This window comes from Ranitomeya variabilis, chromosome 4, assembly GCF_051348905.1.
Source record: "Ranitomeya variabilis isolate aRanVar5 chromosome 4, aRanVar5.hap1, whole genome shotgun sequence".
Classification (NCBI taxonomy): domain Eukaryota; kingdom Metazoa; phylum Chordata; class Amphibia; order Anura; family Dendrobatidae; genus Ranitomeya; species Ranitomeya variabilis.
In genome coordinates, this window is record NC_135235.1 from 687,013,070 (window position 1) to 687,040,961 (window position 27,892).

A 27,892-nucleotide genomic window follows, 5' to 3' on the forward strand; every position below is an offset into this window, starting at 1 on the left:
CACCACGAAGATCTATCTTGGTGAACCACCTGGCACCCTTAATCCGGGCAAACAAGTCCGACAATAGAGGCAAAGGATACTGAAATTTAACAGTGATTTTATTCAGAAGCCGATAGTCTATACAAGGTCTCAAAGATCCGTCCTTCTTGGCCACAAAAAAGAATCCCGCACCAAGAGGGGAAGAGGATGGACGAATATGGCCCTTCTCCAAAGACTCCTTGATATAAGAACGCATTGCGGCATGCTCAGGTACAGACAGATTAAATAATCTTCCCTTAGGAAATTTACTACCCGGAATCAAATCTATAGCGCAGTCACAGTCCCTATGAGGAGGAAGAACACTGGACCTGGACTCACTGAATACATCCTGATAGTCAATCAAATACTCAGGAACTTCTGAAGGAGTAGAGGAAGCAATAGACACCGGCGGGGAATCGCAATGAATTCCCTGACAGCCCCAACTTGACACAGACATAGCCCTCCAATCCAAAACTGGATTATGGGTCTGTAACCATGGCAGACCCAAAACGACCAAATCATGCATTTTATGCAGAACAAGAAAACGAATCACCTCCCGATGTTCAGGAGTCGTGCACATGGTCACTTGTGTCCAAAACTGCGGCTTATTTTCCGCCAATGGCGTAGCATCAATACCTCTAAGAGGGATAGGATTTACCAAGGGCTCCAGAACAAAACCACAGCGCTTGGCAAACTACAAGTCCATAAGACTCAGGGCAGCACCTGAATCCACAAACGCCATAACAGGGTATGAAGACAATGAGCAAATTAAAGTCACAGACAAAATAAATTTAGGTTGCAAATTACCAATGGCGACAGGACTAACAACCTTTGTTAGGCGTTTAGAGCATGCTGATATAACATGTGTAGAATCACCACAGTAAAAACACAACCCATTCTGACGTCTATGATTTTTCCGTTCGATTCTAGTCTGAATTCTATCACATTGCATTAAATCAGGTGTCTGTTCAGACAACACCACCAGAGGATTAGCGGCTTTGCGCTCCCGCAAACGCCGGTCAATCTGAATAGCCAGCGCCATAGAATCATTCAGACTTGTAGAAATGGAGAAACCCACCATCACATTCTTAATGGCTTCAGAAAGGCCATTTCTGAAATTTGCGGCCAGAGCACACTCATTCCACTGAGTAAGCACGGACCATTTCCGAAATTTTTGGCAATACACTTCAGCTTCATCCTGGCCCTGAGAGATAGCCAGCAAAGCTTTTTCTGCCTGAATTTCAAGATTGGGCTCCTCATAAAGCAATCCGAGCGCCAGAAAAAACGCATCAATATTTGCCAATGCCGGATCTCCTGGCGCCAACGAGAAAGCCCAATCCTGAGGGTCGCCACGCAAAAAAGAGATAACAATTTTAACTTGCTGAGCTGAGTCTCCAGACGAACGAGGTCTCAGAGATAGAAACAATTTACAATTATTCCTAAAATTCCTAAATTTAAATCGATCTCCAGAGAACAGCTCAGGAATAGGTATTTTAGGTTCTGACATAGGACTACTAGTAACAAAATCCTGAATGCCCTGCACACGAGCAGCAAGCTGATCCACACTAGTAATCAGAGTCTGGACATTCATGTCTGCAGCAAAGCTTAAAGCCACTCAGAGAAAAAGGGGAGGAAGAAAGAAAAAAAAAACAACTCAGAATTTCCTTTCTTTTAATCCCACTTCGGCAATGCATTAACTATTCACTTAGGCCTGGCATACTGTTATGACCCCAATGGCAGAGGGTCTCAGAGGTTACAACAAAGTCTGCAAACACAAAAAACCAGCTCATAGGGAAGTGGTAACTAGGCTGACCGTATACCTGATCCTAGCACAACAAATAGCAGTAGCCGGGGAACGTACCTACGTTGATTCTAGACGTCTCGCGCCAGCCAGAGAACTAACTACCCCTATAAGGGAAAATAAGACCTTTCTTGCCTCCAGAGAAAAGACCCCAAAGTTGGATACAAGCCCCCAACAAATAATAACGGTGAGGTAAGAAGAAAAGACAAACGTAAGAATGAACTAGGTTTTAGCAAAGAGAGGCCCACTGACTAATAGCAGAATATAGCAAGATGACTTACACGGTCAGCAAAAAACCCTATCAAAATATCCACGCTGAATATTCAAGAATCCCCGAACCGACTAACGGCATGGGGGGGGAAAATCAGCCCCCTAGAGCTTCCAGCAATATCAGGAATCACATTTTGTACAAGCTGGACAAAAATAAGAACAATGCAAATAACCAAAAATAAGGAAGCAGGACTTAGCTTATCTTGCAAAGAACCAGGACCAGCAGACAGGAGCAAACAGAAATGAACTGATTACAACGATGCCAGGCACCAGACTGAGAATCCAGGAAGTTTAAATAGCAACACCCCTGGCCTAACGAACCAGGTGGGTACCAAGCTGGGGAAAGACAATCCCAGTGTCATACCACTAGTGACCACAAGAGGGAGCCAAAAAGTATAGTTCACAACAGAAGAGTAACCAAGGTCTCATGCGTAAGTCTTGAAGAGTTTATGTCCATAAGCATAGAGTTCAAGATGTTGCGTGAGATCCATCCTTTCCCAGGAACCTCCCATGTGAGAACTATGCGGAGGATTGAAGATCCAGGTGCAACCTCTCTCTGCCAGTTGATCCTGAATTGGCTTGATGTCAATATCCAGCTCTCGACATGCACCGATGAAGTTGCTTCCGCGGTCGGACCTTAACTGTTTCACTGGTCCTCTGATCGCTAGAAACCCTCGAAGAGCGTTAATCAGGCTGGATGTGTCCATAGATTCTATCACTTCTATGTGAACGGCACGGACACTCAAGCAAGTGAATAGTACGGCCCAACGTTTGCTGTTGCCATGACCTCCATGAGTCGTGCGTGCAGATATCTTCCATGGCCCAAAGACGTCTAGGCCGACGTAGGTGAAAGGCAGTTCAGCACTCAGTCTGTCAAAGGGTAGGTCGGCCATTTGTTGATGCACCTGTTTTCCTCTAGTTTTACGACATTGCACACAGCGATGTATTGTCCCGCTACACGTCTTTTCATGCCTATGATCCAAAGTCCCGCAGACCGTATCTTGCCCTCTGTGACCTGCCTGCCTTGGTGTTCAGTTTTTTTCATGAAAATGCCGAATCAGTAGATCGGTGATGTGATGTCTACTGGGACTGATGCAAGGATGTTGCTCTGAATACTCTAGCTTCACTCGATTTAATCGACCACCGACTCTCAGCAAACCGAAGCTGTCCATTAGTGGATTCAAATGGGCAATGGGGCTTTTCAGAGGGATTTGCTGTTTGTGGTATAAGCATTCCCATTCAGTACTGAATACACTCTGCTGGACATAAAGTATTATAAGGGACTCGCAGTGAGAAATGTCCTCAGCAGAGAGTGGTTTTTGGCAGACGTGCAAACCATGACAGTCTTTGTCTTCATGTGAATTGTGATAAGATCTCGCAATATGGACTAACCTTGCGATAGTCTTGACGAGTTTCATCCAATTGGAGAAGCGTTCGAAGCGCTGGCACCCGAAGGTGAAGGTTGGTTTAGCGTTCGGGGCCAGAGCACTGATCTCGGGCGGACTTCTGGATCGTCATCCGGATCCTGGATGCTGAAGACTTCCTGGAAACATTCACTTCCCTTCTGTTCCAGCAGAAACTTTGGGTCTGAAAGCCAAGAAGAGTTAGCAAAAGAATTTATAGACATAGGTCTAGTGGCATGGTCGGCTGGATTAAGTTCAGATGGGATATAGTGCCACTGTTCAGGTTTGGAAGACCTTCTTATTCTCTCGATGCGGTTACTGACGTACACGTAGAAGCGCCTTGTTTGGTTGTAGATGTAACCTAAGACAACTTTACTGTCACTGTAGTATTGTATGTCATCTATGTGAGTGTCCAGCTCATGCTGAATAAAGTCTGCAAGTTCTACTGCAAGCACGGTCCCACAGAGTTCAAGCCAGGGAATAGTGTAGTCAGGCTTGGGAGCCAACTTAGCCTTGCCGAAAACGAAACCAACATGATCTTGATTGTCGGATCCCGTCACCTTCAGGTAGGCAACAGCTGCAATGGCCTCCGTGGATGCATCCGAGAACACATGGAGTTCTGTCCTAGTGCTAGCAGCAAGTGAGATTCCAGTGTAGCATCTCGGTATATGGATTTTATCCAAGGCACACAAAGACTGCTTCCAGGTTTCCCATTTTGGTTCCTTATCAGGAGGTAGTGGGGCACCCCAGTCCTTGACGGTTTCAGAAAGCTGTCTCAGAAGGGATTTACCTTGTATGGTAATTGGTGCTACAAATCCCAGTGGGTCATATAGGCTATTTACCACTGACAGGACACCAAGTTTAGTGAATGGTTTGTCTGCACAGCCGATTTGGAAACCGAAGGTGTCGGCTGACAGGTTCCACCTCAGGCCTAAGCTTCTCTGCACAGGCGGACGGTCTGGTCCTAGGTCTATGTCCTTGAATCCAGGTGCGTGGTCACTTGACTCAAAGGCTGTCATGACAGCCAGGCTGTTTGAAGCAATTTTGTGCAGTCTAAGCTTAGCTCGGTACAGCATATGTTGGGTCCTTTTAAGTAGGTCGATTGCCGCTTCTTCTGTGGGTAGAGATTTTAGTCCATCGTCTACGTAAAAGTCTTTCTCTACAAAGTCTCTGGCGTCTGTTCCATACTCGGACTTTTCTTCTAGTCTGGTTCTCCGCAGGCCATAGGTTGCCACTGTGGGTGAAGGGCTGTTCCCGAATACGTGCACCCGAATGCAATACTCCACCATCTCTTTGCTGGGGTCATTGTCCTTGTACCACAGGAACCTGAGGAAATTCCTGTGGTCCTCTCTGACTATGAAACAGTGGAACATCTGTTCAATGTCGGCGGTGATGGCAATGGGCTCTTTCCTCAACCTCATCAACACTCCTACTAAGTTGTTTGTCAGATTAGGACCTGTGAGGAGGACATAATTGAGAGATACGCCTTGATGTTTGGCGCTTGAATCAAAGACAACTCTAATTTGTTTAGGTTTCTTCGGGTGATATACTCCAAATGAGGGTAGGTACCAGCACTCCTCATTTTCCTTTAAGGGAGGCGCATGGTTGTAATAGAATATTTTGCCCATAAAGGTGACGATGTTCTTTCATCTCTGGTTTATTGCTTAGTATGCACTGGAGAGAGTTGAATCTGGACTTGTTCACGATTGTTCGGGAGCCTTACCCTGGTAGCTCGGAAGGGTAGGGGAAAAACCCAGTGATTAGTCTCGTCCTTAAGGAACTCATTGTCCATTATCCTGACAAATTCCTTGTCTTCCATAGATGGGGCTACTTTGTTGTCATCCTTAGTGGTATGAAACACCAATCTTCCCAGGTTGTCTGCATAGGGAGAAGAGATAACATCAGGCAGCTCTACAGGATCTGGAGGCTTTTCCTTCACCTCATAGTGATGAGCACATGGTTTTCAGAAAGTAGTGCGCCCATCCCGGCATACGTAGGTCTTAAAGGAATGGACTCCTGTTCGGTCCAAGCATACATTTCCTATGACTACCCACCCCAAGTCAAGTCTCTGGGCGTAGGGGGCACAGTCAGGATCATTACACTGTTGGTGGACTTTATGTATCCTTAAATTATCTCTGCCGAGCAGAAGTAGGATTTCAGCATCTGTGTCCAAAGGTGGGATAACGCTGGCTAGGTGTCTTAAGTGTGGTTGGTGGAAAGCAGCTTCCGGGGTAGGGATCTCATCCCTTTGGTCTGGTATTTGATCGCATTCGATTAGCATAGGTAGGGGTATCTCTACATCTCCACTGACAGGAGAAGCAATGAAACCTTGTGCTCCTCTGCCGCTAGTCTCTATGCGCCCCGAGCAAGTATTCAGAGTGTATGGCAGTGTTCTCCAAGTCTGGTCCTCAAGAGCCACCAACAGGTCATGTTTTCAGGATTTCCTTAGTATTGCACAGGTGATAATTGCATCACCTGGACAGGCAAGCATGCAATGACCTGTGCAATACTAAGGAAATCCTCAAAACATGACCTGTTGGTGGCTCTTGAGGACCGGAGTTGGGGAACACTGGTGTAGGGCATTGCTGGTCCCTTGATTCTAAAGGCTTCAAAGAACTTAGTTCCAGCTAGGGATCGATTGCTCTGATCGTCAATGATGGCACACATTTTAACTGCCTTCTCTGGTTGCCCTTCTGGATAAACATTGATTAGGCATATCCTGGCACAGCATTTAGCACTTTGATTCTCCCCACATACCTCTTAGCATGAGCAGGAAACAGCTGTGGTGGACTTGGCGTGATTCTGTGGCTCCCCGCCATGGCTTGTAGCGGGACTAGAGGTAACTGCGACTGCTGGATCGCTGGTGGCTGAGGCTGGGTGCAAGGCTATTGGGTGTCTGTCGCTGTGACACTCTTCACATTTAATGGCAGATTTACAGTCCTTGGCCATGTGTTCTGATGAAGCGCAGCACTTGAAACATACCCCAAGTTCGCTGAGGATTTTCTTGCGCTCCTGCATGGTTTTCGACCTGAAGCCTCTAAATTTGTGCAGTGAGTGTTGTCTTTTGTGAATGGGACACTCACGATTGAAAGACTTATCCCTCGACGGAATAGTGTACTGCTTATTGGCAGGTACTGCAGGTGATGGCAGGTTAGTCTTTCTGACGCTTACACTGTTCCTTGAGCCCTTGCGTCTATGTGCGGCGCTTTCATACCTTGATGAAGGTGTTGCTGGAGCTGCAGTGTTAGACTCCAGGAAGTCAAGGCTAGGGTCGTTCCTCATTTGGGCTTGTTCGTCAGTGAACTTGCAGAACTGAATGAACGGAGGAAAGGTGACGTCATGTGACCTTTTATACCTGGAGATGCACACTGCCCACTTCTCTTGCAGACTATGTGGCAGCTTTGAGACGATTGGGTTCAACCCATGGGCAGTGTCCAGGTAGCACATTCCAGACAGACGATGGTCTCTTTTAGCAAGCTCCAGCTCCATTAGCAGATCACTTAAGTCCAGAAGCTTGTGGGCTTCCTTAAGGTTGATCCTTGGAACATTCTGCAGTCTCTTGAATAGGGACTTTTCTATGGCTTCAGCGCTGCCGTAGGTTCTTTCGAGTCTCTGCCAGGCAGCTGCGAGACCTGCTTCAGCTTGCCCCACATATACGGTCCTAAGACTCTTAATACGATTTGTGGATTTGGGACCCAACCATTTTACCATAAGGTCGAGCTCCTGCTCCGCAGATAGGTTGAGATCAGCAATGGCAGCCTTGAAGGTTGCTTTCCAGGCTCTGTAGTTCTCTACACAGTCGTCGAATTTTGAGAGGCTAGTGCTGATTAGCTCTCTGCTCACCATGAACCTGGCAAACTCGGACATGGCCGATCCTTCACTCCTTCTTACCGTATTAGCTTGTGGTGCCCCTCGGGCGTATAAGCTGTGTGGCGTGGAAGGGTGAATTGTTCCCGGGTAGAATGATGTCGCTGCAGGGTTAAGCTGTGGTTTGACCTCTGGAGATTCTGATGACTGCTGCTTGAACTGTGGAGGCAGGCTGGAGTGCCCCTTGCGGTCGTCTTGCGGTGATGACTGCTCCTGAGGGGGTGCATCATGGCGTTGGTCTTGGGTCTCTGTAGGGGCTGTGGGCGATACTGGCACCATAGGTTGGGCTGACTTGGACATTTCCGCAATGTTGGGTTGAACGTCGCTGGAGAAGGTGTGCGCTGCAGGTATCTGTCTCTGCATGTAGTCTCTGGTATGAACAGCTGGGTCGTCTTCCTGTGGTGGCAGGCAAATCGGGTCGAAGTTTTGCTTCTATGCTTGCGCGAGTATTTTTACTTCAGCTAGCGCGATTTCTTCCTCCATTTCTGTTTGAAGAATCTTTGTTCGAGCCTCTGCTTCTGCTGGAAGAATCCTTGCTCGAGCCTTTCTTCACTTCTGTGCTTCTGCCTCTACTTCCTTGACTTCTGCCTCAGCTTTCTTTTCTGTGTAGGAACGTCTTAGTTTGGACCGCTCTGCATTTAAGTGGGCCACTAGAATTCTGTCGCTGAGGGCTGAAGTTCTTGAGCAGGATGATTTGTATGACCGAACAGAGTGTTTAGATGAGGCTGACCTGTGTGATCTAGTTTCTTGCAGATGGGCGATAAGAAGCTCCGCCTTACCTTTGGTGTCTTGCATGGCGGCGTCCCTTCCTCTGTCTGTGGAATCTGCCTTGCTTAACTCTGATAGGGCTTCGTCGATTTTAGAATCTTTTAGGAAGGCAGGATACTTTGCGGACAGTCTCTTGAATCTGTCATGGGCCATGTCTAGCTGTGTTATAGTGTCCTGTAAACTCGCTGCATCATCTTTGTGGCGCTGGTTGCTTCACATGAGGGAGGCAACTCGTTCCCATAGGTCGTCCAGGTTGTCATTGAACTCATCCGTTGTGGAATGGTAATTCTCGATGACCTTTAATGTTGGCTTGATGGAGCGTACTGGTCGTGCATCTTGGTATTTGCTCTGTTTCAGCATCAGGGAACTGCGTAAGTCTACGTTCACATTTGCGGTCGGCGCCGCAGCGTCGGGCGCCGCAGCGTCGCCGCATGCGTCATGCGCCCCTATATTTAACATGGGGGCGCATGGACATGCGTTGCACTTGCGTTTTGCGCCGCATGCGTCACTACGGCGTACGCGTCTGGGCGCAGAGGACACAGCAAGTTGCATTTTTGCTGCGTCCAAAATCAATCAAAAAAAGGACGCATGCGGCGCAAAACGCAGCGTTGTGCATGCGTTTTGCTGCGTTTTTGTTTGCGTTGTGCATTGCGTCGCCGACGCTGCGGCGCACAACGCAAATGTGAACGTAGCCTAAGGTCCTTTTCGGACATTTTGATTTCAGGTGCGCTGTCCCTTTAAGAAACGTACCTTTTGAATTGGGGCTGGAAATCACGGTGCAGCTTAGTTGCGACCCCCTGATAAGATTCCCAAGGTGTTTTTGGAAAATTGTGGGGTTCTGCGGTCCGACAACCAGCAGCGATGTGGTATAATATACAGAGAGCCTTTATGCACAATGCGGTCTGAGGTGATGCTGCAGGAGATTTCTTAGCAGAGCAGGGCTGCAGTATGTGAGCAGTCGGAGCGTGGGTGTTATGACCCCAATGGCAGAGGGTCTCAGGAATAATTACTAAGTCTGCAAACACAAAAAACCAGCTCATAGGGCAGTGGTAACTGGGCTGACCATATATCTAATCCTAGCACCACAAATAACAGCAGCCGGGGAACGTGCCTACGTTGATTCTAGACGTCTCGCGCCAGCCGGAGAACTAACTAACCCTAGAAGGGAAAAGAAAGACCTTTCTTGCCTCCAGAGAAAAGACCCCAAAAGTTGGATACAAGCCCCCAACAAATAATAACGGTGAGGTAAGAGGAAAAGACAAACATAAGAATGAGCTAGGTATTTAGCAAAGAGAGGCCCACTAGCTAATAGCAGAATATAGAAAGATAACTTATATGGTCAGCAAAAACCCTATCAAAAATATCCACACTGGAAATTCAAGAACCCCCGAACCGTCTAACGGCCCGGGGGGAGAACACCAGCCCCCTAGAGCTTCCAGCAAGGTCAGGAATCACATTTAGTACAAGCTGGACAAAAATGAGAGCAAGCAAATAACCCAAAAAACAAAGAAGCAGGACTTAGCTTAATTTTGCACGAACCAGGACCAGCAGATAGGAGCAAACAGAAAGTGTCTGATTACAACGATGCCAGGCACTGGACTAAGGATCCAGGAGGTTTATATAGCAACACCCCTGAACTAACGACACAGGTGGGTGGAACCTGAGGGAAGAAAATCCCAGAGTCATATCACTAGTAACCACAAGAGGGAGCCAAAAAGTCTAATTCACAACACGTGGGCACATGGATAGGGATATAAGGGTGATTCTGGCCGGGCTTCAAGGCAGTCTTTCGACTGTTCTGTCCCCACATGAGGCGAATGGAGGTGTTGATTAATAAGCGTTGTGAGAGAGATAATCGTACCTTCAGTATTTTCCTCCACGTGAGGCAGACAGGACCAATGCTGCTCAGCGTCCGGAGATATGATGCACACCAGGGATTGTGCAATCCAGACTTGTTTATTTGTAAATCCGGACATACAGCCAATACCTGGTAATACAGTACTTTCTCCAGAAATGCAGGTGTAGACCAGGTACAGTAAGATGTAGCACCAAGTATGACTGCAAGTGTGAGCAACAAAAGAGGTCGAAAGACTGATGCCTTCCTAAGCCCGGTTAAAGTGTGTCCTCTCACAACAGCAAGTAACTGAAACTGAAATGGCTGCCAGAGGAAGAGAAGACTTGACCCCTGAACCGGAAGTGGAAGACATGCCCAAAAGAATAATTAATAACAAGCTGCCATACGGACAAAGGCCATTGGGTGGCAGCAGATTAAAATATAACAACATACATAGAAACTGAAGAACATACATGAAACAGCACACCTGGACCGTTGATCGCAGTCTAGCACCATATGTAAGATAGCGCTTACTGAATGTATTGGGGGACACTCACTTGGCTGCGAAATTTAAGGCACACAGGAATACTTTCCACTTAAACAGTGTATGCGGTTTATTATGCAGTCATAAACCGTACCGCGAACATTCTATTACATGCTGTACTGAAACATGACATTAAGTTGCGCTCACTAAACATGCTGGACCTTACTCCGTCCAGTTACCATGGGTGACCGAACAGTTCATTAACTAACTCTCGTCAGAACACCCAGTCCCCCAACGCTCTGGGTTACCTTCCTGGAGCTCCTGCTCCACACGCTGACCTCCTGTCAGTCCTCTCTCCTGGGGAAACTGTCTAACTGGGATCACCATCCTTGTGACCATTGCATTCATGACAGTCCAGACCCACAGAAGAAATGGTAGATTCCCAACGCAGTGCCATCACAGACTCTGCACATACGACCTCTCCATGTGCTATTCGGGAAGTCCTACTCCCAGGATCTTCCAACACAGGCCTTTAGATCCATGGGCTCACCATGTGCTCTTCAGGGATCTGATCCTACTTCCAGGATCTCCCAACACTCAGTCCATCCAGGATCTTAGAACACACAGGCCATTCAGGTCCATACACTCTCTCTCCCCCAGACACATGTGACCCAAACCATGGTCACATTATGTACCTGTACCTACTCCCATAGGTGGGATGTGTGTGTGGTTAGTCAGACCCACCCAGCTCTCTGACTAACCCTGTAAGACTCCCTTTAAAGCTACACAAACACAACTCTTATGGAACTACAAGTCCCAGAACAACAATACTGGCTAACAGCGCAGACTCCCTCTGCGACACATAACTGCCATTTACAATCATGCCGAACACTGTTTCACAAACCCAGTTACGCCTCCATGTGTATCCTGAGGAGCCCACACAGCGCCCCCTAGCTGCAGCATGAGTCACTGCATCACACATGGTATATATCTAAGCTGTGTATGGCTGATGGCCGTAATATACATTTATTCACGCCTGCAGGAGATGTGTTGGCATGGCTCGAGCCCTGGTTTCATAGATTTATTTAAACGTCATGAATTCCATTATGTTTTCCATCCTAAGGAATTCAGATTTCTACACAACCTCTCCTGAAATGGGGGCGCTAATACATTCTCTATGCTTTTGGTCAGGACTCATAGTAGCTCCAATGATCCACCATAAATGAGTGCAACTCCGGTTTAGTGTTCTTTCTCCCCTCTTACATACGTTGTTGTTGGGAATTTGTAACATTTTTTTTATTCTGTCTTTTTTTTTACCTGTTCATTCTGTATGATAGTTTGATTGTGGTGGGATCGGCCTTCCTGACTAATGTGAGTCTGTAACTCCCTTTTACATAATGCATATAATAGTGTTGATATTATTGTTGATAATGTATATAATATGGTGGCTATTGTGAGGAAAAAATTTTTACAAATGACACTGGCGGCACCTGTGCAGTAGTATCTATCTCTTACTTAGAGATGCTACTGCGCAGGCGCCGCCATCGTCGGTGACATTTTGCTGGATGTAATTTTTTATGTAAAATAGGTGGCAGGTCACTGAAGGATCAGTGACCTGTCATAAGCCAATACAGATGAATATATACGCAGAGCACCACATAAAGCCCTGGCCACAGCCCAACCCACAGCCACAGCAACATTACCACCCTGAAGCACGAGAATCTCATTAACTGAAAACTACAAATACAGATTAAACATTTACCAGCCCGCAGCTACCCAGAAAAGGCATATCTATTAGATGCGCCAATTCTGGCACTTTGCCTGGCTCTTTCCACTTGCCTGTAGTGGTGGCAAGTGGGGTTTATATTTTTGGGGTTGATGTAACCTTTGTATTGTCAGGTGACATCAAGCCCATGGCTTAGTAATGGATAGGTGTCTATCCATTACTAACACCATAGTTACATGGTAAATAAAGACACAGCCAGGATAAAGTCTTTTATTCTAAATAAAACAAAACACGGTTTTCCATTTTTATTTAAGAATAACAAACACAGTTATACTCACCTAACGCCTATTTCCACCGAAGCCCTCGTTCTCCTGTAATAAATAAAATAAAAAACAACAATATACCATACCTGTCTGTCATTCTGTCCCATGCCGTAATCCATGACTGGGGGATAATTAATTGGCAACCTGGATTGTGAAAATTGTGACCGTCCAGGCTGAGAACCACTGGTGAATGAGCTGCTGCAAATGCAGCATCATTAACCAGCAGTGACATAATCGAGGCTCCCAGTCAGGCTGAATTGCAGTGACCTCAGAACCATGGGAAAAATTCAGTGATGAGGTCGCCACAGTTCAAGCTAAGTGACTTCACAGCAGATCACCATGAGAATTCTGTGTTTCTTATTTTTAAATAAAAACGAAAACTGTGTTTTGTTTTAATTCTAATGAAAGACTTTATTCTGGCTGTGTCTTTATTTACCAAATAGCTATAGGATTAGTAATGGAGAGGTGTCTTATAGACACCTTTCCATTACTAAGCCGTGGGCATGATGTCACCTGGAAATACAAGGGTGATATCAACCCCACAAATATGAACTCCACTTTCCACCGCTACAGGGCAAGTGGATAGAACCAGGCAAAGCACCAGAATTGGTGCATCTAATAGATAAGCCATTTCTGGGCAGCTGCGGTCTGCTATTTTTAGGCTGGGTTGTCAATATCCATGGCCCCTTACCAGCCTGAGAATACCAGCAACCAGCTGTCAGCTTTTTAGCAAGGCTGGTTGTCAAAAATGGGGGGACCCCCATATAATTGTTTTAAATTATTTAAATAATTAAAAAAAACAGTGTGTGGACCCCTCTATTCTTGACAACCAGCCTGTGCTGAAGCTGAAAACTGAGGGTTGCAGCCTCTAGTTGTGAGTTTTGCCAGACTGGTTAACCCCTTTCTGACATCGGACGTACTATCCCGTCGAGGTGGGGTGGGCCCCCATGACCACGGACGGGATAGTACGTCCAGCGCGATCGGCGGCGCTCACGGGGGGAGCGCGGCCGATCGCGGCCGGCTGTCAGCTGCTTATCGCAGCTGACATCCGGAACTATGTGCCAGGAGCGGTCACGGACCGCTCCCGGCACATTAACCCCCGGCACACCGCGATCAAACATGATCGCGATGTGCCGGCGGTGCAGGGAAGCATCGCGCAGGGAGGGGGCTCCCTGCGGGCTTCCCTGAGCCCCCCGCAGCAACGCGATGTGATCGCGTTGCTGCGAGGGTCTTACCTCCCTCCCTGCCTGCTCCAGACCCGGATCCAAGATGGCCGCGGATCCGGGTCCTGCAGGGAGGGAGGTGGCTTCACAGAAGCCTGCTCAGAGCAGGCACTGTGAAGCAGCCTGCACTTCTCGCAGATCGGTGATCTGTCAGAGTGCTATGCAAACTGGCAGATCACCGATCTGTGATGTCCCCCCCTGGGGCAAAGTAAAAAAGTTAAAAAAAAAAATTTTCAAATGTGTAAAAAAAAAATTAAAAAAAAAAAAAATTCCAAAATAATGAAAAAAAAAAAATATTATTCCCATAAATACATTTCTTTATCTAAATAATAAAAGAAAAACAATAAAAGTACACATATTTAGTATCGCCGCGTCCGTAACGACCCGACCTATAAAACTGGCCCACTAGTTAACCCCTTCAGTAAACACCGTAAGAAAAAAAAAAAAAAAAACGAGGCAAAAAACAATGCTTTATTATCATACCGCCGAACAAAAAGTGGAATAACACGCGATCAAAAAGACAGATATAAATAACCATGGTACCGCTGAAAGCGTCATCTTGTCCCGCAAATAACGAGCCACCATACAGCATGATCAGCAAAAAAATAAAAAAGTTATAGTCCTGAGAATAAAGCGATGCAAAAATAATTATTTTTTCCATAAAATAGTTTTTATCGTATAAAAGCGCCAAAACATAAAAAAATTATATAAATGAGGTATTGCTGTAATCGTACTGACCCGAAGAATAAAACTGCTTTATCAATTTTACCAAACGCGGAACGGTATAAACGCCTCCCCCAAAAGAAATTCATGAATAGCTGGTTTTTGGTCATTCTGCCTCACAAAAATCGGAATAAAAAGCGATCAAAAAATGTGACGTGCCCAAAAATGTTACCAATAAAAACGTCAACTCGTCCCGCAAAAAACAAGACCTCACATGACTCTGTGGACCAAAATATGGAAAATTTATAGCTCTCAAAATGTGGTAACGCAAAAAATATTTTTTGCAATAAAAAGCGTCTTTCAGTGTGTGACGGCTGCCAATCAAAAAAATCCGCTAAAAAACTCGCTATAAAAGTAAATCAAACCCCCCTTCATCACCCCCTTAGTTAGGGAAAAATAATTTTTTTTTATTTATTTCCATTTTCCCATTAGGGCTAGGGTTAGGGTTAGGGTTGGGGCTAGGGTTAAGGCTACAGTTAGGGTTGGGGCTAAAGTTAGGGTTAGGGTTGGGGCTAAAGTTACGGTTAGGGTTTAGATTACATTTACGGTTGGGAATAGGGTTGGGATTAGGGTTAGGGGTGTGTCAGGGTTAGAGGTGTGGTTAGGGTTACTGTTGGGATTAGGGTTAGGGGTGTGTTTGGATTAGGGTTTCAGTTATAATTGGGGATTTCCACTGTTTCGGCACATCAGGGGCTCTCCAAACGCGACATGGCGTACGATCTCAATTCCAGCCAATTCTGCGTTGAGAAAGTAAAACAGTGCTCCTTCCCTTCTGAGCTCTCCCGTGTGCACAAACAGGGGTTTACCCCAACATATGGGGTAGCAGCGTACTCAGGACAAATAGCACAACAACCTTTGGGGTCCAATTTCTCCTGTTATCCCTGGGAAAATACAAAACTGGGGGCTAAAAAATAATTTTTGTGGAAAAACAAAGATTTTTTATTTTCACAGCTCTGCGTTATAAACTGTAGTGAAACACTTGGGGGTTCAAAGTTCTTACAACACATCTAGATAAGTTCCTTGGGGGGTCTAGTTTCCAAAATGGGGTCACTTGTGTGGGGCTTCTACTGTTTAGGTACATTAGGGGCTCTGCAAACGCAATGTGACGCCTGCAGACCATTCCATCTAAGTCTGCATTCCAAATGGCGCTCCTTCCCTTCCGAGCCCTTCCATGCGTCCAAACGGTGTTTCCCCCCCACATATGGGGTATCAGCGCACTCAGGACAAATTGGACAACAACTTTTGGGGTCCAATTTCTCCTGTTACCCTCGGGAAAATACAAAACTGGGGGCTAAAAAATAATTTTTGTGGGAAAAAATTTTTGTTTTATTTTTACGGCTCTGCATTATAAACTTCTGTGAAGCCCTTGGTGGGTCAAAGCGCTCACCACACATCTAGATAAGTTCCTTAGGGGGTCTACTTTCCAAAATGGTGTCACTTGTGGGGGGTTTCTACTGTTTAGGTACATTAGGGGCTCTGCAAACGCAATGTGACACCTGCAGACCATTCCATCTAAGTCTGCATTCCAAATGACTCTCCTTCCTTTCCGAGCCCTCCCATGCACCCAAACAGTGGTTCTCCCCACATATGGTGTATCATCGCACTCAGGACAACTTGGACAACAAATTTTGGGGTCCAATTTCTCCTGCTACCCTCGGGAAAATACAAAACTGGGGGCTAAAAAAATAATTTTTGTGGGAAAAAATGTTTGTTTTATTTTTACGGCTCTGCATTATAAATTCCTGTGAAGCCCTTGGTGGGTCAAAGCGCTCAAAACACATCTAGATAAGTTCCTTAGGGGGTCTACTTTCCAAAATGGTGTCACTTGTGGGGGGTTTCAATGTTTAGGCACATCAGTGGCTCTCCAAACGCAACATGGCGTCCCATCTCAATTCCTGTCAATTTTGCATTGAAAAGTCAAACGGTGCTACTTCCCTTCCGAGCTCTGCCATGCGCCCAAACAGTGGTTTACCCCCACATATGGGGTATCAGCGTACTCAGGACAAATTGTACAACAACTTTTGGGGTCCAATTTCTTCTCTTACCCTTGGGAAAATAAAAAATTGGGGGTGAAAAGATAATTTTTGTGAAAAAATATGATTTTTTATTTTTACGGTTCTGCATTATAAACTTCTGTGAAGCACTTGGTGGGTCAAAGTGCTCACCACACCTCTAGATAAGTTCCTTAGGGGGTCTACTTTCCAAAATGGTGTCACTTGTGGGGGGTTTCAATGTTTAGGCACATTTGAAAAGTCAAATGGTGCTCCTTCGCTTCCGAGCTCTGTCATGCGCCCAAACAGTGGTTTACCCCCACATATGGGGTATTGGCGTACTCAGGACAAATTGTACAACAACTTTTGGGGTCCATTTTCTCCTGTTACCCTTGGTAAAATAAAACAAATTGGAGCTGAAGTAAATTTTTTGTGAAAAAAAGTTAAATGTTCATTTTTATTTAAACATTCCAAAAATTCCTGTGAAGCACCAGAAGGGTTAATAAACTTCTTGAATATGGTTTTGAGCACCTTGAGGGGTGCAGTTTTTAGAATGGTGTCACACTTGGGTATTTTCTATCATATAGACCCCTCAAAATGACTTCAAATGAGATGTGGTCCCTAAGAAAAAATGGTGTTGTAAAAATGAGAAATTGCTGGTCAACTTTTAACCCTTATAACTCCCTAACAAAAAAAAATTTTGGTTCCAAAATTGTGCTGATGTAAAGTAGACATGTGGGAAATGTTACTTATTAAGTATTTTGTGTGACATATCTCTGTGATTTAATTGCATAAAAATTCAAAGTTGGAAAATTGCGAAATTGTCAAAATTTTCGCCAAATTTCCGTTTTTTTTCACAAATAAACGCAGGTACTATCACAGAATTTTTACCACTATCATGAAGTACAATATGTCACAAGAAAACATTGTCAGAATCACTGGGATCCGTTGAAGCGTTCCAGAGTTATAACCTCATAAAGGGACAGTGGTCAGAATTGTAAAAATTGGCCCGGTCATTAACGTGCAAACCACCCTTGGGGGTGAAGGGGTTAAAGAAAATACAGGGGAACCCACGCCGGGTTTTTCACCAATTTATTTAGTTATAGCGCAGGCGGCGGGTAACAAATACCCCCATCATCCGCTCCTGCTGTCACTGTTCTTAGCAGCAGTTATAGTTTGATGGGAGTAATAGTCCCAAAGCCCCCACCTGCTGTCATCATTCTGACTTTAATATAACTCTCATAATTCTCCTCCCAGCAGGGGGAGACTGATGAGAGCATCTTCAGCACCCGCCGCCGGAGAACAGTGCTTACTGTAGCGCTTCTTCCCTGCCAGCCGTCCATGTGGTACTGATGCTGCACACAAGTGGCACACGGTTTCCACACGTGTGCCACAAGTATTACACACATGGACATCTCTGGTACCGGTTTTTCCGATACCGGAAATATCAGGACGTGTGCAACCGGCCTTATACACAGTTCTCTTTAAATGCCTAATATTTCTTCTTGAAACTCATCTGACCGAAAATATTGGAGCTTGCGATAGTTTAGATTGTGAAGTCTCCGAGTTCCATATGCTAATTACACCAGAGAGGTTTCACCACTATTAAGAGATAATCCACTGGCGCTTGACACAAAAGAAATAATGAAGTTTCCAGCTGCCTATCTGGGGAACAGCCACCACCTGATGTTACTAAATGAAAAGGTTTCACCACTAGTTACTCATTTATTACTGATGAAGACTGTTGAGCTTGATCATTTCAGTAGTTCCTAATCAGGCCCCATTTTACATATCTGTGTCACTTTATGTGGTGGTAAGTTTGGAATTCTTCACAAAGAATAGAAAACAAATGGATCTTTCAAATTATTTTCCAGCTTTGCACAATACCCTATATACAGTTGTACACTACTGTCTGGCCACATGGCAGTGTTCAGAAGGGAAGGAACGCCATTTAGCTATTTGAATACAGATCTTGCTGGAATAGTTTAAAGACACAATGTATTGGAAGCACTATTCGTGGTCACTTGGCAGCTCAAAAGATGTCCACCATGAACAAGCTTGGCACTATCTTCTCTGCTTTCCATATCCCAAGGATTGCCTTGCTCATGACCCTTTAGCACCCTTACATGGAATCTGGACTTACAAAGGGACCCCTAGGCTTGGACCATGGTGTTACCTGCTATGCTGTGGTGTTAGATGGCGAGAAGAATAGTCAGGTAGCTGGGTCAGAACCAGAAGGACAGAATACAGAATCAGAAGATGGGAGTAGTCAGTAAATGGGTCATGGTCTGAACAGGAAACAAATACACAAGCCGCTAGCTGAGCACAGAGGACTGAACCCGAGGAGAACAACGCTGTATCAGGCAGATTCCGACAATATGCTTTGAGCTTTAGTAGGGTGTGGTACTTTCCAATTGGCTGTAGTAGGGAGTAGATTTCTCCAGCTGAACAGCAGGAACAGATCCCAGATGAGATTGGACACATCAAATGCAGAAGCCCTAATATAACTAAATTACAGAAAACCAGAACAGTCTAAATCCCCACAAAGTGATTCCATTTTATAAATTAATTCACTGAGGGTTATAATCCTTAGGAGGAGTGAATATTTTGACTCCACAGCCACTTTTTGTAAATTAACACACGGTGGATGTTGGAGAGTGAAAAATTACACACTTGCCATTTTATTACCCAACAGATAGTGCCCAAATTGTGCTTCAGGAGACACACACTATAAATTAAGTGGGTTCTACTTACTATAGTATTGCTAAATACAGTGATACTAAATGTTGTTTGAGCACACTGGAAGACTCAGAAGTGAGAGCTGATTTTGCTGAATTGGTTTATGGAAACCTTGTTGCTTTTCAATAGCCTTTGAGCCACTAATAGTGTGGGAACCTCTGCTTTTCCATTGACAGATAATAGACCTGAGTGGGGACTTGTCTTTTGTGAGAGGAGAATTGGTATTTTTTTCGCTTACATAACATTAGTTTCATTTTATTCGATATTTGGGAGGCATAATGAACAAACAGTTGAACACCATGCATTACTGGTTCATCCAACAAGGTTTTCTATTAGACTGTGAACTGTCATTGTCGTGGTAGTGATGTTGGAGAGTGAAAAATTACACATTTGCCATTTTATTACCCAACATATAGTGCCAAAATTGTGCTTCAGGAGACACACACCATAAATTCTCGCTATAGTATTGCTAAATACAGGGATCCTAAATGTTGTTTGAGCACACTGCTAGACTGTCATTGTCTTAATAAATAATTAAAGTTTTTTTACATAGCTTGCCATTTTTATGGATAGTTTAAGTAGAAATGTTCAAAAATATAAAACTCAAGGATATTTTATTAAAAAATAGTTTTTATCTTAGCAGATGACTGTACCAGATTAGAGGGACAGCTGACATCTTCAATTTTTAAATCCGATGATCTTGAGATCCTACAAGATACAACTGAAATGATTGCTATTACTCCAGATATACCATCCTCCATTTACAGCAAAGATCTGTCATCCGATCCTATGAAGCAGGTCCCTTCTGATTTATTACCGACTACTAAGGAAAATCAAAGTCCAAAAAGAGGCAATAAAAAGCAAACTTCTCCTAAAGCAAAACAGCCATTTTCATGTTCAGAATGTGGGAAATATTTTACATGGAAATCACATTTTGTTACTCACCAGAGAATTCACACAGGAGCTAAACCTTTTTCATGTTCAGAATGTGAGAAATGTTTTAAACATAAATCAGCACTTGATATACACCAGAGAACTCACACAGGGGAGAAACCTTTTTCCTGTTCGGAATGTGGGAAATATTTTTCACAGAAATCAAATTTTGTTACCCACCAGAGAACTCACACAGGGGAGAAGCCTTTTTCCTGTTCGGAATGTGGGAAATATTTTGCACAGAAATCAAATTTTGTTACCCACCAGAGAACTCACACAGGGGAGAAGCCTTTTTCCTGTTCGGAATGTGGGAAATATTTTACATGTAAATCACATTTTGTTACTCACCAGAGAATTCACACAGGAGCTAAACCTTTTTCATGTTCAGAATGTGAGAAATGTTTTAAACATAAATCAGCACTTGATATACACCAGAGAACTCACACAGGGGAGAAGCCTTTTTCCTGTTCGGAATGTGGGAAATATTTTTCACAGAAATCACATTTTGTTACCCACCAGAGAACTCACACAGGGGAGAAGCCTTTTTCCTGTTCAGAATGTGGGAAATATTTTGCACAGAAATCAAAATTTGTTACCCACCAGAGAACTCACACAGGGGAGAAGCCTTTTTCCTGTTCGGAATGTGGGAAATATTATGCAACTAAATCAAGTTTTGTTACCCACCAGAGAACTCACAAAGGGGATAAGCCTTTTTCCTGTTCAGAATGTGGGAAATGTTTTAATCAGAAATCGGCTCTTGATATCCACCAGAGATCTCACACAGGGGAGGAGCCTTTTTGCTGTTCAGAATGTGGGAAACGTTTTAACACTAACTCAGGTTTTGTTAATCACCAGAGAATTCACACAGGAGAGAAGCCTTTTTGCTGTTCAGAATGTGGGAAATGTTTTAAAAATAAATCAGAGTGTGTTAAGCACCAGAGAATCCACACAGGAGAGAAGCCTTTTTCATGTTCAGAATGTGGGAAATGTTTTGCACGTAAATCACAGTTTGTTACCCACCACAGAACTCACACAGGGGAGAAGCCTTTTTCCTGTTCAGAATGTGGGAAATGTTTTAACAATAAACCAGATCTTGTTATGCACCAGAGAACCCACACAGGAGAGAAGCCTTTTTCATGTTCAGAATGTGGGAAATGTTTTGCACATAAACCACATTTTGTTATCCACCAAAGAACTCACACAGGAGAGAAGCCTTTTTCCTGTTCAGAATGTGGAAAATGTTTTGCACAGAAATCACATTTGGTTGTCCATCAGAGAACTCACACAGGGGAGAAGCCTTTTTCCTGTTCAGAATGTGGGAAATGTTTTAACAATAAATCAGATTGTGTTAAGCACCAGAGAATTCACACAGGAGAGAAGCCTTTTTGCTGTTCAGAATGTGGGAAATGTTTTAACAAAAAATCAGATTGTGTTAAGCACCAGAGAATTCACACAGGAGAGAAGCCTTTTTCCTGTTCAGAATTCGGGGAAATGTTTTAATCGGAAAGCGCTTCTTGTTAGACATCAGAGAAGCCTTTTTGATTTTCTTAATGTGGGAAATATTTTACTTGGAAATCAACTGTTAATAAACATCAGAGATGTCACATAGGGGAGAAGTCTTTTTTATGTTCATAATGTTGGAATAGTTTTATCCAAAATCGGATCTTCTTAAATGGGTTATAAAAAACAAAACAGGCTGACAACACTCACTGTTTGGTAGAGCGCTCGTTCCACATCCAGAGAACCGTCCTGGATTTCAGCAGACCAAGAAATGTATATTGAACAGCGCTCAATCCAGGTGTAAAAAATCTTCAAAATGAACTTTATTTAAGCCATGGTTCAACACGACGTTTCGACCACAACATGGTCTTGATAAAGACCATGTTGTGGTCGAAACGTCGCGTTGAACCATGGCTTAAATAAAGTTCATTTTGAAGATTTTTTACACCTGGATTGAGCGCTGTTCAATATACATTTCTTGGTCTTCTTAAATGGGTTGTCCCTTGTCATTCCTCATGTTTGCTGACAAAAGGATAAAACTAAACGTTATTAATTCCAGTTGTAAAACTATATGCATAATTCACCCCCTGAAGGTTAGTCAGAAAGTGACTAATAGAAAAAACATATACTCAACATCTCAGTATATAGGGTGCGGTGATGTTTATATACTCACTCTCCAAGCCTCTCATTTCTACGGGTTTCATCGACCTCACCAAAGACATCTCATCAGGAGACTTTATGTAATATTGACCTATATTCAAGCGAGACTAGACAAAAAAAACTAAAATCATGTATCACATTATCCGAAACTGTCAGAAAACTAGCCATATATAGGCAGATCCCAGACGTCAATCTATATGCTTCGTAAGTATATAAGCCACTCCCAGTGTCAGAAACTTACCTGCTCCAAATATCATCTGCAGCTTCTAACTAATGGCCATGCTGTGGTTTGTCAGGGAATGAGTGCAATATCTTTATAAAGACTAGGGAAATGTACAACCATAATGTCTGGGAGATCTATGCAATTATTTAGTATGAATATGGAAATTATCTCTGGAAGTTAAGTGTACCCTGAGCGGTATATACTGCATTTTCACATACTATCTATTCCTGACACTGGAGTGGCTTATAAACTTCCGAAGCATATAGTTTGAAGTCTGGGATCTGCCAATATATGGCTAGTTTTCTGACTGTTTTGGATAACATGATACATGATTTTATTTTATTTTTTTCATTTAGTCTCGCTTGAATATAGGTCAATATTAATCTCTTGATGAGTCATCTTTGGCGAGGCAGACGAAACCAGTAGAAATGAGAGACTTGGAGAGCGAGTGTGTATATGTCACCTCAACCTATATACAGAGACGTGGGGTATATGTTTTTTCTATTAGTCACCTTCTAAATAACTTTCAGGGAGTGAATTATGGGTATATTTTTACATTTGGAAATAATAAAGTTTAGTTTCATGCTTTTCTCAGTGAATCTTCTAATCAAGGGATAATTATATATTCAGTGGGGAAAAAAGTTTTTAGTCAGCCACCAATTGTGCAGGTTCTCCCACTTAAAAAGATGAGAGACCTGTATTTCACATCATAGGTAGACCACAACTATGAGAGACAAAAAGAGAAAACAAATCCAGAAAATCACCTTATCTGATTTGACAAGATTTTTTTGCAAATTATGGTGGAAAATAAGTATTTGGTCATTAACAAAAGTTCATCTCAATATTTTGTTATATATCCTTTGGTGGCAGTGACAGAGGTCAAACTTTATCTGTAAATCTTCACAAGGTTGGCACACACTGTTGGTGGTATGTTGGCCCATTCCTCCATGATCCTCCTCTAGAGCAGTGATGCTTTGGGCCTGTTGCTGGGCAACACTGAATTTCAACTCCCTCCAAAGGTTTTCTATGGGGTTGAGATCTGGAGACTGGCTAGGCCACTCCAGGACCTTCATATGCTTCTTACGAAGCCACTCCTTCGTTGTCCTGGTGGTGTGCTTGGGATCATTATCATGCTGAAAGACCCAGCCATGTTTCATCTTCAATGCCCTTGCTGATGGAAGGAGGTTTGCACTCAAAATCTCACGATACATGTCCCCATTCATTCTATCATGTACATGGATCAGTCGTCCTGGTCCCTTTGCAGAGAAGCAGCCCCAAAGCATGAAGTCGCCACATCCATGCTTCACAGTAGGGATGGTGTTCTTTTGATGCAACTCAGCATTCTTTGTTACGGTGGTCACAACTCTATGCAGGTCTTTCACTATGTCCCCCCATGTGGTTCTGGGATTTTTGCTCACTTTTCTTGTGATCATTTTGACCCCACGGGCTGAGAGTTTGCGTGGAGCCCCAGATCAAGGGAGATCATCAGTGGCCTTTTATGTCTTCCATTTTCTTATTATTGCTCCCACAGTTGATTTAATCAAACCAAGCTGCTTGCCTATTGCAGATTCAGTCTTCCCAGCCTAGTGTAGGGCTACAATTTTGTTTATGGTGTCCTTTGACAGCTCTTTGTTCTTCACCATAGTGGAGTTTGGAGTGTGACTGTTTGAGGTTGTGGACAAGTGTCTTTTATACTGATAAGTTCAAACAGATGCCATTACTACAGGTAATGAATGGAGGACAGAGGAGCCTCTTAAAGAAATTACAGATCTGTGAGAGCCAGAAATCTTGCATGTTTTTAGGTGACCAAATTCTTATTTTCCACCATAATTTGCAAAAACAAATCTTGCCAAATCAGACAAGGTGATTTTCTGGATTTGTTTTCTCATTTTGTCTCTCGTAATTATGGTCTACCTATGATGTCAATTACAGGCCTCTCTCATCTTTTTAAGTAGCAGAACTTGCACAATTGGTGGCTGACAAAAAAGTTCATTTTTTTTTCTCATTAATGTTCACTCTGCACACCATCTTGACTGAAAAATAACAGAAATTTTTACAAATTTATTAAATAAGAAAAACTGAATTATCACATGGTCATAAGTACCATCCTTTTTGCTTCATAAGACGCTCCAAATTATAAGAAGCATCCCAAATTTTGAGAAGAATAGGATTTTTTTTTATAAAATGATGGTGCTTCTTATAATCCATGAGTCTTATTGCTTACTGGGGGTGGTGGCTGCTGTGAAGCGGGGACCCAGGGTCGCTGCTGGAGGAGGCAGGAGTGGGGTGATGCTGCAGGCCAGAGGCTGCGATGAAGGGGTGTCTTGCAGTGCTGTGGGTGTCCAGCGCTGCTGCCAGGTGCTCTGCAGGTGTCTCCGGTGCCCAGCAGTGCTGTGGGTGTCGGCGCTGCTGCTCGGTGCTCTGCTGGTGTCTCTGGTGCTGCGGGTGCCCCACCGACACTGTCTGGTGCTGCTGTGGTGGTCTTGGGTGCTACCTGAGCTCTGCTGACATTTTGTGAAAGGCCAGAGCCCCGGCAGTCCCATTTTTTCCTGTGAGGTGGACTCCGGGAAAATGGCTGCCCAGTGGGTGGCATATACGCAGATGGAGATCTCAACACTGAGATTTCAGCAGATGAAATTTCAGCGCTGAAATCTCACTTCCCAAGAGTTCGGTGCTGAGATCTGCTTCTGCGCAGCATCGGAGACAGACGCAGCAGCATCGGGCAGCACCGGCCACGAACCCGCAGCACCGGAGACACCAGCAGAGCATCGGACAGCAGCCCCGGACACCTCCGCAGTGCCACTAGGCACTGGAGACATCCGCAGAGCAATGGACAGCAGCGCCAGACACCAGCAGCACCGCTGGACACCCCTTCATCCCAGCCTGTGGCCTGCAGCAATGGTAATGGTAAGGTAGATGCACATTATAAGACGCACTCCCATTTTCTCCCCAAATTTTTGGGGAAAAAAGTGCGTCTTATAATCCAAAAAATACGATATTCAGACCCTTCGCTCAGGCACTCATATGTAAGTCACATGCTGTCCATTTCCTTGTGATCCTCCTTGAGATGGTTATACTCCTTCATTAGAGTTCAGCTGTGTTTAATTAAACTGATAGAACTTGATTTGGAAAGGCACATACCTGTATATATAAGACCTCACAGCTCACAGTACATGTCAGACCAAATGAGAAAAGGTCAAAGGAACTGGCCAAGGAGCTCAAAGACAGAATTGTGGCAAGGCACAGATCTGGCCAAGGTTACAAAATAATTTCTGCAGTACTCAAGGTTCCTAAGAGCACAGTGACCTCCATAATCCTTAAATGGAAGAAGTTTGGGACCACCAGAAGTCTTCCTAGACTTGGCCGTTCAGCCAAACTGAACAAACGTGGGAGAAGAGCCTTGGTGAGAGAGGTAAAGAAGAACCCCAAGATCATTGTGGCTGAGCTCCACAGATGCATTAGGGAGATGGGAGAAAGTTCCACAAAGTCAATTATCACTGCAGCCCTCCACCAGTGGGGCCTTTATGGGAGAGTGGCCCAACAGAAGCCTCTCCTCAGTGCAAGACATATGAAAGCCCGCATTGAGTTTGCTAAAAAACACATGAAAGACTCCCAGACTATGAGAAATAAAATTCTCTGGTCTGATAAGATGAAGATATAACTTTTTGGTGATAATTCTAAGCGGTATGTGTGGTGAAAACCAGGCACTGCACATGACGTGCTCAATACAATCCCAACAGTGAAACATGGTGGTGGCAGCATCATGCTGTGGGGGTGTTTTTCTGCTGTAGGGATAAGACGACTCATTGCAATTGAAGAAAACATGAATAAGGCCAAGTACAGAGATATTCTGGATGAAAACCTCATCCAGAGTGTTCTGGATCTCAGACTTGGCCAAAGGTTCACCTTCCAACAACACAATGACCCTAAGCACACAGCTAAAATGACAAAGGAGTGGCTTCAAAACAACTCTTTAACCATTCTTGACAGGCCCAGCCAGAGCCCTGATGTAAACCCAATTGAGCATCTCTTGAGTAACCTGAAAATGGCTGTCTATCATCATTCACCTTCTATTCAATACTGAGCAAAGGTTCTGAATACTTATGACCACGTGATATTTCAGTTTTTCTATTTTAATAAATTTGCAAAAATTTCTACATTTCTGTTTTTTTCAGTCAAGATGGTGTGTGGAGTGTACATTAATGAGAAAAAAAAGAACTTTTTCGAATTTACCAAATGGCTGCAATGAAACAAAGAGTGAAAAACGTAAAGGGGCCTGAATACTTTCTATACCCTCTGTATCAGTAAAAATAACTCATCTTTAGTAGATAAAGTATAAAAGAGCAAAAATGGTAGAAAAAAACGCTACAGCACTCACCAAGTTGGCAGTCAAAATTCCTTTATTTCAGAATCACGTATAAACGACAAGTCTTCACGGCACGGGGGTGTGAGGGAGTGCAGTCCATATCAGACGAGACGACGGCCGTTTCGCGCTGTGAAAAGCGCTTCCACGGGTCTGTCTGAGAGGAAATGACGCCACAATAAGAAGGTGAGTAATTACCTCACTCCTCCTGCGTCGAATTCCAATCAGAGTATACAAGGTGCACGGTGCTTGTTAAAAACATTTAAAAACAAATATTCACAGCACCAAAGTCTGGGATATATATCATATGTCTCCGAGAAGAAAGAGATATAAATATTGCTGGAATCAGACAACTCAAAAAGTACAAAAATTACAAAAAATACGAGAAATACATACAATAATGGTAGCGGGCATAGGGAACAGAACAACAATAAAACTACTGCATCAAAACTGTTGGATATGTATGGATGCAATCAAGCTGAAATGTCCCAGGATCTGTGGAATGACAAAAGTCATAGACAAGCAGGATTAAATATACAAATATGGATAGATAAATTTCATCAACCAGGTACAGCAATAATCTACAATATTATAATCAAATTGTAATTTAGGACTATAAAAATATAGACATGTCTACTCTGTCATTCATGCCAGCTAAACCAGTGGCACGTGTTCGTAAAATCCATTTGGTCTCCTGTCGCAATAATATTTTATGTAGATCGCCCCCCTGTGCGGGGAGAGAAATTCTCTCAATCCCCGCAAATGTCAACACCTCTGGATTTCCTTCGTGGGCTTCTCTAATGTGCTCAATCAATCTCAGAGCGCCTTTACCCGAAGAAATGGATTTAAAGTGTTCTCTAAATCTGACAAACAGTTTGCGGATGGTTTTTCCAATATAAAATCTCCTGCATGGGCAGAACACGGCGTAAACGACGTATTCTGTCTGCAAGAGATAAATTGTCGAATTGTATGTGTAATGGGGCCGATATTTAATGTTTGTCCAATAGTGTGGAAACGACAAAAGTGACACTGGCCACATCGAT

At 43.9% G+C, this 27,892-nt stretch overlaps 1 protein-coding gene across 1 annotated transcript in view; it reads left to right on the forward strand.

Moving 5' to 3' along the window:
• LOC143767630 (uncharacterized) overlaps positions 1–21,710 on the forward strand; it is an 81,122-nt gene extending 59,412 nt beyond the window's left edge. Inside the window, exon 11 of the mRNA XM_077256067.1 lies at positions 19,811–21,710. Coding sequence (XP_077112182.1) covers positions 19,811–21,603 — 1,793 coding nt within the window. The 3' untranslated portion in view covers positions 21,604–21,710. The remainder of the gene's footprint in view (positions 1–19,810) is intronic.
• The last annotated feature ends 6,182 nt before the right edge of the window (positions 21,711–27,892 follow it).